Source organism: Poecile atricapillus, chromosome 6 (genome assembly GCF_030490865.1).
Source record: "Poecile atricapillus isolate bPoeAtr1 chromosome 6, bPoeAtr1.hap1, whole genome shotgun sequence".
Taxonomy (NCBI): Eukaryota; Metazoa; Chordata; class Aves; order Passeriformes; family Paridae; genus Poecile; species Poecile atricapillus.
This window is the reverse complement of record NC_081254.1, coordinates 5,779,508-5,795,456: the sequence shown is the minus strand read 5'-3', so window position 1 is coordinate 5,795,456 and position 15,949 is coordinate 5,779,508. Positions and strand designations below refer to the sequence as shown.

Here is a 15,949-nt window from a genome sequence, read left to right as displayed (position 1 = left end):
CTCCCCTGCCCAGGCAGCAACACATCACATCCATTTCGGTCACTTTTCCTTTCTTTTTCACCTTATTTCTGCCCAATTCCATTAGCTTGTTGGCAACACTCCAGAATTTACTCCCCCAAAGTTTTTAATGCTTTTTATTTTTTTATTTATTTTTTTTTAAGGCTGACCCTTTTTGGCATCAAGGGAGTTAGTGAAGGAAGGACTTAAAGGTCAGAGAGGCAAAAGCAGGGCAGGACCATGCTGGATAACCATGCCCTGGGGACTGGGATGCTGGAAGAGGAGAGTTCAGTGAGTCAGGAGTGGGCAGCAGCAGGAGAAGGGTGCTGATGAGCTGAGGGAGGTGCACATCCCTGCACCCACCCTGGCCAAACCACGGGGCCCACGGAGTCCCCCCATCCTTGTGGGATGCTCGATCCACACCAAGTCACTCCCATAATGGGGTTTAACCACAAGAGGAATAAAGCAAGCCCTGGATAAATAATTTGAAAATACTTTTTTCCCCTCCCGTGAAACTTTCCACAAGAAAGAATAAAGTTGTGGGAAGCTTCCTCTACAGGGGGAAGGCAAATCTATTCTGTCTAGGATGAAAATTGGGTAAATTCCCAACCAGAGAAGCTGTGGATGGGAGATGGGACAAAGGAATATGAAAAGGTGGATGCTCACAAAGGCAGTTTTTTGTAATGAAGACTCCAGTAAGAATTGGAAGGAGTATAAAAAGTTCTCCACAGGAGAACGATGGTGAGAAGCAACTACCTGGAAAATATTTAATTCTGAGCACAAGCATCCTTCAGGCCAGAAAATCCCCCTGTGCCACCCACTGCAGAGAGACACGGAAACTCTTTGGGCATTGACAAGACCTCTACAGCAGCAATAAATAATTTACAACCCATCTGTCCACTGCTTTTCTCTTCAAAGGGCAGGGATAATTCGGTGCCACACTCTAGTCCTTCATTCCACACATCCCTGAGCTTAACAGGGATGCTGGGGATCCGCAAGGACTTTGTTTTGGGGGAAAGAGGCAAGAGCAAGCAGAGTTACTATTCCAGCAGCCCACTCAGAGGGAAATTCCCAGTGGATGAGGAGCTCCTTGTGCCATGCAGCACAGCCAGGCAAGGACACAGCAACCATGGGGACTTCCAGAGAGTCCTGGGGATGTGTGACAAGCAGAGAGCCAGGAAAAAGGGGAAGGAGCTGCTGGAGGGAGCACCCCTAGAGCAGGGCTACCCCATCGATCTCATGACTCCTTCCCACCAAGGGGCAGCCTCGGGAGTCTGCCAAAAATGGTCCTCTCACAAATGCCTTTGGACACAGTCACTTTGCCAGGAAGGGTCTAGAAAAATGAAACAAAAGCTGGTGTTTCACCCCTGTGACTCTGGACAAGGAGACCAGAGTCTCAGGCACAACCCAAGCTCTGCTGTTTGGTGGCCACAGCACCCTCAGGAGGGTTTCCAGCTGGATATCTCCTGAGGTTCATCTCCTGCTGAGGGGGATCCTTTTCAGGGATGTAATCCAAGTTAGGACAGGTTTCCTTCTCCACCTTTCCTTCCTCCACCAGGAGGAGTTGTGCTACAGACCAGGGCGACAATACCCACCCCATTCACGGCATCAAATGGAGCCTCCTGACGGAAATCCAGACCTGGCCACCAGTGTGGAAAGGAGGAGATGGGAATTTGGAAGCAGCAGGCTCAGAACTGGGAAAAGTCACCTCTTGTGATAACACCAATGCAGCTGTTTTCCCAACGGAGCCATGAAACATCAGAAGGTTTTCCTGAAAATTGCTGAAGATTTTTATTAGCAAGGCCTCCAGCTTCTCAGACCACACCGGCACAATCTCTGCACCAAGAGGGTGAGAGATTCCTGCAGTAAAACTTCCTCTTTGGCCCAGGGTTCATGGAATGCTCCCATGTCCAAGAAATAAATCCACAGAAAAACAGATTTTAAAGGTCCTCCAGAGGACAGAATAAATTGATGGTCCCCATGGGGCTTCCTGTTGTATTTCATCATTTTTTAACTTATTTTTATATTTTTAAGGCATTTTGGGCCAAGGGGAGCACTGGTAAATGAAATCAACGAGCAGGAGAATAAATAGACATTTTAACCATTCAGGTTGAGGCTCTGGATTAATTCTCTGTCTCTCTCTCTTCTTCACCATGTGGAGGAAAAAAAAAAAAAACCCACCGATTTTTATAACCTTTTTCTGGACCTTGCTGGCCAAGAAACAGACTGTGCTCGCAAGAAATCCTCTCACCCCTCTCTGTGTTTCCCCCTCGCAGCAAACTGCACATACCTGATCGAGACAAATACAGTACCTTGCATACCTGCAGGCCCAAAGTCTTGCCTGGTGAGGAAGACGGCGTGGTCGTGGTACTCGGCGTGCTCCGGGTCGGAGCGCTGCTGCGAGTGCGCCCAGCGGCACACCTGCTCCAAGCTCCGCGACGGGTTCCCCCGCTCGATCAGGCTGACTGACTGCGGAGAGAGTGGGAAATCCACTGCTGGGCAAGGGAAAGGAAGAGGTGTCGCCCTTCCCCTGGAAGCCAAGGAGGTTTTTTCCCAAGTGGGAGACAAGAAGATGCAGGAGGACTTGCTCAGGAAGCATCAGATCTAAACAGTGGTGAGCTGAGATCTCTCCTGCATTCAAACATCTGCTCCTCATTTCCTACATCATCGCCTGAAGCTGAGAAGTGGTGTAGCTGGACAAAGCAGCTGCCTCCAGAGCTGGCTTTGGGAAGGATAAATCATCCCTAACAGAGCCTGGCAGTTCCCATCCCGCTGTATCACCACAGCTCCAAATCCCTTCCCCTCCACAGATCAACCTCCAGCCCAGAGCACAAACGCTGCTGGGAGGAAGCCAGACAGATTGTTCTCAGCTAGAGATGATGTTCCTGGTCCCATGGAAGCCTCCAAAAATGGGCCAGCCTCCATCCTTATCCCTGCTCCTCAGGACCGTCCCTGGATCTCAAGGATGTGGTGGGTTTCTGCCAGCCAAGCATACTTCTACAATAAGGAAATTTTTTTCCAAGACCTAACCGGTCTTATTTGTGGATCACACACACAGAGACATCACTGTGTTGAGTCATTAACACCTTTGCTAGAACACTTCCTGTGGGACAGGGGCTTGCCCCAAAAAAAGTACAAAAAATCACATTGTTTTTAAAGAAAAATCTGGCTGCTGTGCTCAAACAAGCCTTACAAAACAAGTGCAGCCTGAGAAACCACATAAAAACTTCTCAAGAAACCTTCCCACTCTTTTCCTGGCCATGCCCAAGCCACATGAGAGCTACAGGACAGCTCAAGGAGACCCTCAGCTCCTCCTCACTAATGTCCACAGCTCCTCTCAGTGTGGGAAGCCACCTTCATCCCATCATCTACAGAGCTCTGAGGAAGCCTCTGTGCTTTTCCCCACATCCCAGAGCAAGCACGTAACAGCAGATCACAGCCACCCACCCACCACCGCCCTGAGGGGGGCTAGCCAGGCCCTCAGCTCCCAAAAACCAGGCTAAGGAGGGTTCAAATTCACCCCTGACCAGCACAGTTGTCATCTGGGCTCCAACAAGCTGCCACATTTTCCCAAGCCTGGGCTTACCTAAGTGCTAAATAAACATTAGAGCACTCGCCACGTCCGCGCACCGGATTTACCTGGCGATATCCCACCATGATCATCCTGACCAGCACGATGTTGATGTGAACGCCCAGGGACTCGTCGTGGTAAATTTCATCCACCTGAAGAAGGGAGGGAAATCCAACAGGGAAGAAGTTCAGGCCGTCCCAGCTCTCAAGCCCCTCCAACGCTGCCACGTTCCACACCCTTCCAGGCTTTCCAAGACCAGGTGCAAAGATCTCATCCCCGCCTCCTCCCACTGTGGGAAGGGGATTTTTTTTCCCGTTTTCCCACGTGTAACAAGCACAAAGTCAAAAAGCCAAGCTGGAACAAGCCAAAATTTCCCCAGGAATGGCTCAGATGGTCAATGACATCATCCATTTCCATCAAGGGCTGCGTTTCCTCCACCGCATTTCTCAATGAGCCACTGCCCCTTTGGAATATGAATCCCTCAGAGGGATGGAAATTCTCCAGACTCCAGCATCCAAAGGAAAAATGTCTTTTTGATACAATCCTTTGCCTCTCCTCAAAGCCAGGGCTTTCCTCAGTCACATCAGTGAGTCAAACCTGACCTATGGCTCCAGAAATCCCAGGAGAAGGCAACACAATGAAGAGAACAGGGCGGGCTCATGAGTCAATGAGATTTGTACCATCCTCAGCTGTTAAAAAATGACCTTGCAAAGGAAATAACCAGCTACAACCTTTTCCTTCTGCGTTTCCAGGATGAGTAAACAAATTCTACTCCTAAACATTACCAAGAGAGTAGGACACCTCAGGGAAACGTCTCGGAGAGCTGAGCCCGGTGACACGGAGAGAGGCACGGAGTGGGTAACCACAAACCCATGTGAGACCCTGCACCTCCTGCAAAGCACGTGGGACAACACATCCCAGGGAAGAAAACCACCCTGATTTTGGAGAATGGGACTTTCTTCTCCCCAAAAAGCCTCTCAAATAAACAGTTCCACAAATGGGGGTTCACTGCAGAAGTCAAGGAGAACGAATCAAGACCATTTTTAATATTGAGTATAATTCATATTTTAATTAAAATAGGCTTTTTCAGCTTTGGCCAAAGAGGGACTAATTTGCCTTAGCTCTGTCATAGCTTTGCAGACTAGATGGAGGTTATGAAGGCAGATTTATGGATCTTTTCTATTTTTTCCTACATTCCTTTGGGGTTTTTCAATCTTACATCAAGGGCTGGATGACAACTACCCTTTTACTGCTACCCAAGTTAGCCATTCCCCAGCGTTTTACAAGCCCCCTCAGTTTCCAGCCTGGGATTCCATTTGAAATACCCACTCAGGCCAGTTTTAAACCCAAAAACCCAGTGTTAACCTTTTCCCCATGACAACCAATACTCCCATGGGGTGCCTCCGAGCCATGCAGAGAGGTAATGCAGATCCTGAGCCTTGAATGCAGCAAAATCGATTATAAAAATTAAAATCAACCAATAAACTGCCAGTCCACCCCCATTAACGCATCCCTTCGGATGCAGAAGCTGCAAGGGCCGCGGGGTATTTTATTCATCAGTGTGGAAATATAATGATGGCCAACCCACCCTCAGCTCATCCCTACTTTCCATGGGTGGGCTGCTCCTTTACCCTCCCCCTTTTGTAAGAATAACGAGAATATGATGGATTTTTTTCTGATCCCAACCCTATTTTTGGGGGGATGAGCACAGGAGGGTGGAAGGTCACGCAGTGTTGCAGCTGCAAACATTACTCAGGTATGAAGGATCCAGCCCAGCCAGGAGCTGCAGCTCCCCAGGGATGTCAGGCTCAGCCCTGGGTTTTAGGATGTAGGAGGCTTTGGCATCCCAGAGAAATCCCACGCCCTAAGTGTGATCCCTTACAAAAATATCGGTAATATGGCAGGCTGGGAAAGTGGGGGAATTAAAATCGTGCTTGAAGAGATGCAGAGCTGGACCTTGGGGGGCAGTTTGGGGAACAAGACAGGAAACACAACCTTTTCTTTCACTTTCCCAAATCTTTACACATTTTCCTTCACCCCCAGCACTTGTCAGGAGCTGGAGCTTCAGACAGAGGGTAGGGTTAGATGGGATATTGGAATGGAACTGAGGGTGGGGAGGCCCCAGCACAGAGAAGCTGTGGCTGCCTCTGGATCCCTGGAAGTGTTTGAGGTCAGGTTTGATAGGGTTTGGAACAACCTGGGATGGTGGAAGGTGTCCAGGCCCATGGCAGGGGGCTGGAATGGGATGAGCTTTCACCTCCCTTCCAAGCCTTTCCATGATTTTAGGATTCTATGGTCATCCACCAGCACCCTGCTGCTTGCTGCCTGCTCCTGAGGACCCCTCAATCCATCAGGCTGAGCCACGTTCCTGCCTCAGGGACCTCTCTACCAGCCATGATCTGACCCTGCTGTGACTGGGAGCATCAAGAGGAGCAGCACAGACCTCTCCCTTCCCAGCTGCACAGGACATTTTGGCAGGATGCTCAGTAGATATTGCTGCATTATTCCAAGATGGGATTTAATTCCATAAATCTTCCTTATGAAGCAGTGCTAAATCCCACTCTCACAGGGACCTGGTGCTCCCTCTCCCCAATGAAGAGCTGACCTAAAGCCCAGCCCCTGATTAGTCCAGGGTTTAGGCAGGGATCTGCACCTAACCAATACCAGCTCAGCAGTGACCTTTGGGGTTAATTCAGAAAGCAGATGTGGAACCAGACTGCCCAAGGCTACAGACTTCCCTTCACAGCCAGATATAAATAATTGATTGAGGGGGAAAAAGAATCATGTCAAAAGGGCTTGGCAGTGGCTACTGCAAGGGCTGTGACCTTGCAGGCCCCAAGTTTTGGGGTGGGACATTAGCAGGACCAGCTTCCCCCAAGTGCTCCAAGTGCCTGTGGAAGAAGTGAGGATGGAGCTGGGGCGGCCAAGCATCACCCTGGAAATGGAAATTCACCCACTGAGCATTTTTCAGGCTTGGCACAACTCCCCCTGCCCTCTGCAGATGCCATTAAGCAAGTCAGTGTCCTCAGAGAAACCTCTTCCCCCAAAAATACCTGTTCAGCAAAGGGTTCCAGTAAAGGGACACACATCCCTGAAGCCATGGGATAAAGATCTTCTTATCCCTCTCATCCATCCTCAGCCTATTTCACACTGTCACCTGGCAAAAAATTATCTCTTCTTTCATTTAAAATGGAATTTTCACCCCTATGAACAGCCCAGCCCTTAAGTTAAGGCTCTCTGTGAGTTAAGGGCAAACCAGCAGGAACAGCCACCCCATAGGACTCCCCCCAACCCTGCAACACCAAGGAGACAGAGCAGCAATGCTTTACAATGCAAGGAACATTACAAGCTGGGAGCAGGGCAGGCTGCCTCCCTAAATCCCTGCAAACCTCTGGCCAGCCCCGCGTCTGCAGCCCCAGACGCGAGATCCCGACAGCAAAACCGCACTGGCAAAGAGGTCTAGACCTCGCTGTTCTTCAGGGAAGGAAAACAAAGGGAGAGACACGAGAAGAATTTGCCAAAGCAGCAGAATAGCTGACATTTCAAAACGCCGGGATCGCTTACTCGGAACAGCCAAGTCATCTTTAAACTCCTTTCTTTTATTCCCTCGCTCGGTTTTCAGGCTGGTGGATTCGCCCTGAGCCTCTTTGCAGGGGCTGGGGGTTTAGGAAGGGAGGGGAAAGTCCCCCTTAGCACATTTTTGGGCTTGCATAATGCATAATGTCACCTCTGTGAGGGCTGACCCACATTATCTGTGGGGAGGAACAGAGGAAGGGGAGAATTGTTCTGCAGGGCGAGACCAGATTTGATCAGAGCTCTCTACAGAACAAGGCAGGTTGTCCCAAAAAAAAAAGCAACAAACATGTAAGCCTGTACAGAGGGTAGGGAAAAGTGCATGGACACATGAGAGACATCAGAGGTCTTTTTTGTTGTTTTTATGGCATTATCAGTTAGCAAGGAAGTGGGTCATAAACGCCACACCTAATTAAAAAACACACAGGTTAAAATTAAAGCTGAAGGTTTAATTTTTGCTCCCAAACCTCCTCTTCTGTGGGGTCTCAGTAGCACTCTTTGTTGCTCTGCCCTTGGGAACAATAATTTCAGCTGGAGCCAGGCAAGTCCCAGCCTGGAGAGGGCTCTGACTCATGGGGTTTCCCTAGTAACCCGAAACAATGGGAAAACACCGAGTACTTTTGCATCCTTCACCAAATCACGGGCAATATCCGACAAAAGCCCAGGAAAGCAGTTGAGACCAGAGCCAGGTTTAACACAGCCATAGCTTGGCTTCTCCCCTCCACGTGGAGCCATCCCCAGACTTGAAAGGATCAGGGATGAGCAGTGGGAAATCTGGCAGAGAAAACCAAGAAACCCAACTCCCTGAAGGGCAAGAGACTAGAAATCAGAGCAAAGCACTGAATATTTCCTTTCCTTTTCCTTTTCTGGGGTGCTGGATCCCCTCCCGGTTCCCAGCCCTTGATCTCAGCAGTCACCATGGCTGGGGGATCCTAATTTGCCTTCCATAACATCACAGGCAGCCAGCAAGAGAGGGGAATGGCTTTCCAGAACCACCACATCACCAAACATTCATCCCAAGAGCCTGACAGACCGGTTTTGGTTTAGGTGGATGCTCGGAGCGGAGACACGCTCAGCGACTGATGGCAGAGGGGGAGTCATGCCTCTCCCACTCACTCCAACCTGACCCCAAATTCCTGGGGCCAAGAAGGGAAGGGCAGGCTGGGAATGCAGGCTGGGAGCTAGCAGGGAAGGCAGCCTGCCTGCAGGGAAGCTCTTAGGTGCACAAAAGGAGCAGTCATCCTCATGTCAGCTTCCCAGCATGGACACAGCGCCCTTCACTGAAAAGCATCCACATTTCTGGCAATGAAATAAGGGCTGTGGGGTCTGTTTCTTTTTTTTTTTTTTAAAAAAAAAAAAAAAAAAGCTTTTCTCCGTGACAAATCATTTATCACCGAGCTTCAGCCGACACAGAGATCCTAATAAAGGGTTTTGTGTCTTGGGAAGAGCCCCGGGACCCTACCTACAGCAGCGCTGGGAAGGGATACGTGTCCCCCTGCTCCCTCGGCGCTCAGTGAAGACCTCAGAAAAAGCCAGGAAAGTTTACCATTACTTCCAAACTCGTTGCCCCTTTTCTCTGGGATACATCTCGACAGGAAAACTTTCCCAGTTGGCTCCCAGCTCGTTAAGTCCATTCCTCGTTAGAGGGCTGGCCAAGCCTCTCATCCTTCATCCCTTTGCCTCCAACTAATGGGATTAATGTTCTGCTGGGTGGTCCCTGCAGGCTCCTCCCTGCCAGCCCCCCGGCATCCTCCTCTCTCCCTCCCTCTGCCACCCAGGCCAGAAAGCAGGACTCTCTCTTTTTTTTTCTGCTGAATCGGGTGTTTTAAGGCAATTTGAGCCGGTAAGGAAACGAGGCGGCGCCAAGGGAAGAGGAGGCGGACGGAGGTCACGGCAAAGCTGGAAAGAAAACGCACTGAAAAACCAGAAAGAAAGAAAGAAGGGGAAGGGGGTGGGGGGAGAATATATAGAAGGAAATAATACTTGGGGGGAAGTATTTGTTGCCTGTATTATCCTGGGGGTTCTCTCCCCCTCGCCTCATTAAAGTCTTCAGCGCCGCTTTTAATTGAAAAGGCAGCGGGTCCTCCCTTCTCCCAGCGCAGCATCCCGGGCATTCACTCCCTGAAAAGTCCTGCCCGCGGGGTAGGGACCATGAAATGCGCCTGAAAACCGACCTTTTGATTAGAGCTGACAATCCCCAAAGTGCCCATCCCGCTCCCCCCTCACCCCCGGGATCGGAAAGGAAAAATGACATCAGCTCCGACCCCTGTAACGTGGGAAGAGCCAGAGGGCAGAGCAGGGAGACCTGTGGCTTCCCCCTGGCAGGAGGGTTTCATACACCCAGGGGAAAAACGTTCAGAGAGTGAATTCAAGTGATGCTGAGAGCATCGGATCGCAGGCATCGGGGTAATAACACGTGGGGATGGAGGTGTTTGCTTCTTCGGCATTCTCCCTGTTTGGGACCAGCCACTTCACTCATCCTTCACCCCATCACCCTCTAATCCCACAAATCCTCCCCCTCCCCACGTTGATAATTTCCCCCTCGTTGCCGTCCATATGGCAGAAATAATGCCCAAACCAACAACCAACCACCCAAAAACATCTTTATAACTTGGCCATTCCAGAGCTGGTTGAGCCTTTTGAACATTTTTCCACCATTGTGTAAAAGAACACTTAGAGAAAAATAAATAGAGCTGAGGATAAAGGATGGAAAACAAAACAAAACTGGGAGAGAGAAAGAGATCCTTGAGCATAGACCATATTTGCAGACATTCAAATGATGGAGGAGCAAACTTCCCTCAAGACAAACGGATGAATAAATATTGATCCTTCCAGATCTCTCAGGGAATGTGGATGTTTTTACCTTAAAAAGGAATAAAAAGGGGTGTAGGGAACTAGCACAGGCTGCTCCATGCCTCTGAGTGAGGAGAGTTGCAGGAACTGTAAAGCTGCTCTAAACTCCTTTTCACACATCCTGAATGGTTATCCAGCTGCACAGGTTTCCAAAAAGCTTCTGAAAAGCTATACAAATATTTCCTCTACCAACAAACAGTATTCAGAATGAATCATGAGCATCATCATTGCAAAACAAATTACAAACTTTGTAATTTCTAGCTAAGCAAGCCACGACCATTCTCTCTTCTAGCATTTGCTGAGACTTCAGTGACAAGGAGGAAATGGTCTCAGCCAGGAGGAACTTTTGGACTCAGGTGACAGACAGTGACAGCACCAACGTGCCAGACCCTGCCATTGGCAAGGGGAAGGTGATGGAGATGAACATCAAGGGGCTTTGCTTTCCATCCCTCCAATTCCCACAGCTATTAAATGCCAGAGCTGGCTGTGTGAAGGCACAGCCCTTCCTGCAGCACCATTCCCCATCCCAAACCCATTCCTTTTCCCAGGATAACAGATTCACAGCGTCAGAAGAGCACTAAAGCCAGGGAAGGGTGGGATCCACACCCCCCACAGATGAGCCTTACTATGTTCATGAGGGTGAGGACATAGTTCTGGACGTGCTCCTTGCCATGGAATCGCACGACTGAGTCATCCACGGCCAGCAGCACCTCGATGTTGTAGTCATCCTTCCTGGCGTGGCGCCGCTTGCGCTCTGCCTCCCCCAGCTGCTCCGTCATCAGCTCCAGGGAATTCGGGAGCTCGCCCACCTGCACACCGGGCACTGGGCAGGAAAAGAAAGAGCCTTTGAGGTGACCTGACACCACGGTGACGCTCCACAAAGGTAGAAACTCAGCGGGGAAAACAGATAAGAGATTTAACTCTAACGGGACATTGAGCCTGGTTGCTGGTCCAGCTCGCTCTGTGGTGGGGAAATGGCTCTGAATTGTGAAGACCAGCCCTAAAAGACACATTAATGATTGGACTCGAGAGCCTTTAAAGGTTTTTTCCATGCTAAATGATTCTGTGATCTGTTAAAAAGTCAAATCGAGGCCGCATTTCATAGAATCATCACAGAATGATTTGGGGTGGAGGGGACCTTAAAGCTCATCCAGTGCCACCCCCTGCCATGGGCAGGGACACCTTCCACTATCCCAGGTGGCTCCAAGCCCTGGCCAGCCTGGCCTTGGACACTTCCAGGGATCCAGGGGCAGCCACAGCTTCTCTGGACAACAGCTTCCAGTGCCTCACCACTCTCACAACACAGAGGTGATGAAAGCAAGGCTGCAGCACCTCCAGCCCAGCATTTCCTTTCCATCTTCTTGACTTTAGCTGTTAAACTGAGCTTAAAGCCTCAGGGTGAGATGTACAAGGGCTTCTGGAAGGAGAAATCCTCTCCCCAGCTGAGATAAATAATACTTATTACCAATTGCTGGGGAAGACCAGATTCCAGCAGCCCCTACCTTCGGGATGGAGGTCGTGGCGTGGCTCGGCGCCGTCCTGCCGGATGGCCGAGCGCCGATAGACAACGTGGGCCCTCCCGTGCTCCTCCGTGTCCTGCTGTCCCCTCTCCAGGGGCTCGATGAAAAACTCATTGCTGTCTGTCCGAATCAGGCCAGCCTGGACTCCACAGAGAAATAAGGAAAAGGAGGAGGGGGGAAAAACAGTGTGGTTTTATACAAGTGCAGGGGCACATACACACGCAGTATACTCGTTAAAGATTGATGCTGAGCATGCACAAAGGGGAAAGGCATCCCAAATAATCTTGTTTTGATCCTACCCCATGACACCAGGATGGTTCTAATACCATGTTCATCTATGACAACCCTTAATTTCTCCTGTAGATGGGGGGGGAAAAAAATGAAGGAGGAAGGGAAAACCAACCAACCAAAAAAAAACCCAACCTGGCTGCAATTCAAGTTGTGTCTTTATATGGCTACGAAAGTCCGTTCTGTCTCATCCATCATTGTGCTGGACCCTGAACTCAGGGATACAAGGCTGAAGGGGCTCCCAAGACACTCCTGAGCCTCTCTGAACCCTCCCCATTCCATTCCTGTGGTGCTGTTAGGATATCTACCATTCCACTGACACTACAAGCTGCAACAAGAAGAAGGAAAGAGAAACCATTCTCTCTGCCCCATGAAGTACTTGGGAATTAACACAAGGGAATCCCGTTGGAACAGAAGCTGGAAAGCATTACCACTCCACCTCCCAAAGCAGGAAAGATGAATGACGGGGCAAACATCGCTGGCAATGTTGTCCTGGCTACCGACCTGCTCCTAATTAACACCAAGCTCCCATCAAATCCCCCTTACATCAGCCTGAGCGCTCACACCCCGCAGCGCCGGCCGGCTCAGACCTCGGGCAAGGAAAAGGATCACCAGGATTTGGCTTCTATCCCACGGGCAGCCCCCCCAGCTGGGCATTTTTCCCAGCTCCCTCCATGGCGCACGCGCGCGTTCCTTCCTCCGGCGCTGGCCGCTGTTGAAGAGCTGCCTGGAAAGCACCAGCAGAACATATGGATCTGTTCCTGGAGCAAAGCCCTCAGCTGTATGGACCTACTGGAGTCCTCATAAGGGTGCTGGGGTGTTGGAATGGTTCTCATCAAACCAAATCAAAGTAAAATATACACAGAGACGTTTTCTGGACAGAGGCGGGGCTCTTCCAAACCCACCTGGCTTTTTGGGTCCCCTTGGTGTTCACATCCCATTGGATTCATCAGGCAACGGCCAAGCCGGCTCTGGTGGATTCCATCAAGTTTCCTGCTCCACTTGGGTTTTGTTAACTGCTTAACTCTGCTGCAAAGTGGGGTTTGGGCTGGTTTTATTTTAGCTCCTTCCTGAGCAATCCAAATGCTTGCTCGACACGCGTATCTCAGGGTCTTCCCACAAGAGACAGCCAGGGCAGATATTGTGCCAGGGATTGTGCCCCAACCCTCAGCCAAGGAGAGGAAGAACACAGCCAGGTTTAACCAGGGCCACCAGGCAGGGTGGTGGTGATGAGGCAGAGAACAAGCCAGGGAGTCAAACCATCTGTCAGGTTCAGAGATGGTTGGGCGAGGCCGTGACCATGGTTGGCAGGGCACAGAATCACAGAATCCTTTAAGTTGGGAAAACTCCAAGATCATTGAGCCCAACCATTGACCCAGCACTGCCAAGGCCACCACTAAACCACATCCCCAAGTGCCACATTTATACACCTTTCCAACCCCTCCAAGGGTGGGGAATACAAGCCTGTGCCAGGGCCTGACAAGCCCTTCCATGAAGAAATTCTCCTCATTTCCAGTTCCAAAACATTGCTCTTTATTATACAATAAAGAGAAGGAGCAGAAGCAGCCCCTGCCCCAGGAGGAGCTCTTCTGGGACACCACTACCCCCTCCCAGCCCTGCCACGGGGCGTTTCATTCGGGACCAGGCACCCCAAAGCCGGTTTATGGGTTTAGGGCCAAAGCCAGGACTTGCTGAGTCAGGCGGCCGGAGGAAAGCCGTGCCGCCGCGCCGGGGCAAGGCTGGATTAAAGTGTGAAAGAGCCTGGTCCCAAGCCACAGCCCACTTGGGTTTGAGCTGCTCTACAGCTCGTGACTAATTATATCTGGCTCAAGGAATAAAGCAGCCCAGACTTTCTCCCAAAGGTGGGATGCAACGCGCCGCCGACTCCAGGGACGACCGACGGCTAAGGGCGTAACGTGGGGATTTTTGTGTCCATCTGATCAGAGCAGCCCAAGAAATGAAACAGAAGCTGCAGAGGTCACCCTGGCATTCACAAAAAAAAATTAAAAACCCAAAACAACCCGAAAAATGCCATTGCAAGAGGCACAAGCCAACCTGCTCGCTCACAAAAAGAGGCAGCTTAGGTTGTATTTCAGCATTTTGGGAGGGTTGTAACAGTAGAGAGGCAGTGGAAAAGGTCAGATGCCACCCAAAAAGTCCCATTTGGCTTTTCTTGGGCTTTTTCCAAGAGCTCAATCCCATCCTCGGTGATCAATCAGCCACATGCTTCCCACCCTTGATTTTAATTTGGTTTAATAATACCAGATCGAACCAAATCAATTGGTGGGACTGTAATCACTGCTTTTTCCAACATGAGATGCTGTCTGCAGCTCTCAGCAAAGATACTCCCAAACTAGAAAATGGCCCTTTAAAGACAATTCCACTGGAAAGAGGGAAAACATACATCAAACTCATTCCTGCCAGCTCACAGAAGGTGAAGTCTCTCCTCAAGCTCTCCAGTGCCCCCCCAGGCTAAGGGAGAAATGAACTCCAGCCTCACTAAGGGGGACCCCCAGGACCCTGAGTAAGAAACTCCTCCTCCACTGCTGGGCAAAAAGGCTCCAACTCCCACAGGAATTCAGGAAATTCTGACATTTAAGACAGCTGAGATGTGGAAAAATTAATAAAGCTGCTGCACTGGGCCAGGGAAGCTAACAGGAGGGGGAAATCCAGTTGCCTGCATGGTATGTCTATTTCCTATAAGATTCACACATAATTTGGACAAAAATTCCTAGAAAACCAGGCAGTGTGGACACAGACACCACGGATAACAGCACTCCCCTTCCATGCAGAGGGCATCAGGAGCATCCAGGGGTGCTCCATCACTATTTTCATGCCACTCTGCAGCACAGGCTTTGCAGCCCATCAAACACAACACTTTGCCTTCCTTGACTCCTTTTCCCTGCTCTTCGTGCCGAGGTGAGAGGCTTTTGGGGTGGCTACAGACCAGGTGACCCAAGCCAGGCCTCAAATGTAGCTCCTGGTGGAGCGAGGACACAGAGACATGCTCAGGACTAATTAATTAATTGGGTTTTCAGCCCAAACAGGGCCTGGTTTGCATCTCACTGCCAAAACTTGGGATTATCACCCGGGAGAAAAGCCCTCATACCCACGTAACACCCGCACCAGCTGAGGCCAGTGGGACCTATGTGACCAAAGGGACATCCTGCACCCTTTTTCTCCCCAGAATGAACCCTACAGAGCTCAGGAACTGCAAGGAGAATCCTGGAAGACCAAGCCACGCTTTTTTCCACAGGGCATCATTTTGGGGGGCCGTTTCTCCCTCCATCCCCTATTAAATACTGCTTCTGAGGGCTTTTGTGTTCTGCTTATCTGCTGCCACCCATCTGAAGCAGGCCAGGGCCACGGGGATGGAAAATGCTGGCTCTACAGTTTGCAGAACTACGGCAAATCACCCCAGGGAAAAGCCAGGCACACAAATATGGTGTCTGTGGATGATAATCCTTCACCCACCCCTGCAACCAGCAAAGCAGGAAGGAAGCAAGGTCGACCACACGCTGCTAAAGCTGGCAGGGGAAAAAAAATCTGGGATGCCTCCACTGCAGCGAGACGTGTCCGCCGGCGGAGATTTCTGCCTAACGCTACTTTAGCAGTCAGGAATTTGGTGGCTTAGATCAGCTTTGAAATTACGTTATGGGCGACAGCATCTTCCCACCCTGGTACGAGACACCCTGGCAAAAACCATTGAAAGGCCAGATTCTCACGCGTGGATGCCCTGGAAGGTGCCGCGGATTTGGCGGCTGGGAAAAGGATGGGCTCGCTTCCATGGCTAAATACGGATTCAGGAAAGACCTTGGGTGGAATCTCTTTTCCAAGAGCTGGGTTCGGGGTTTTTTGGGGTGTTTTTTTTCCTTCCTCCCCTCCACCCCGTTATTTATAATCTCAGTCTCCGTTTATACACGGTTTAATCTCTTTGTGTACACAGCCCTCATCCGCAGCATCCCAGAGCGCTTCCTCTGGCCGGGAACCGGCGGCTGAGCGCGGCCCCGCGCCTCCCACGCGCGCTCTGCCGGGATGCAAAAACCACAACCCCCTTCCGAAAGCTCGTGGACAACTTCCAGCAGAAATCCACAGGAATTCCAGGAAGAGTTTCCTCCAGCCCATCAGTGACATTCCTGACCACCTA

At 50.5% G+C, this 15,949-nt stretch overlaps 1 protein-coding gene across 2 annotated transcripts in view; it reads right to left on the bottom strand.

Moving 5' to 3' along the window:
* The window catches only part of ADAMTS14 (ADAM metallopeptidase with thrombospondin type 1 motif 14), a 30,293-nt gene that overhangs the window by 11,400 nt on the left and 2,944 nt on the right, over window positions 1–15,949 (bottom strand). Inside the window, exons 3-6 of one of the 2 annotated variants that reach the window (XM_058841288.1) lie at window positions 11,497–11,653; window positions 10,621–10,817; window positions 3,637–3,720; window positions 2,310–2,466 (exon numbers count right to left, since the gene is read on the bottom strand). In XM_058841288.1, the coding sequence (XP_058697271.1) occupies window positions 2,310–2,466; window positions 3,637–3,720; window positions 10,621–10,817; window positions 11,497–11,653 (595 nt within the window). The remainder of the gene's footprint in view (window positions 1–2,309; window positions 2,467–3,636; window positions 3,721–10,620; window positions 10,818–11,496; window positions 11,654–15,949) is intronic. The other variant, XM_058841289.1, reaches the window with a different exon arrangement.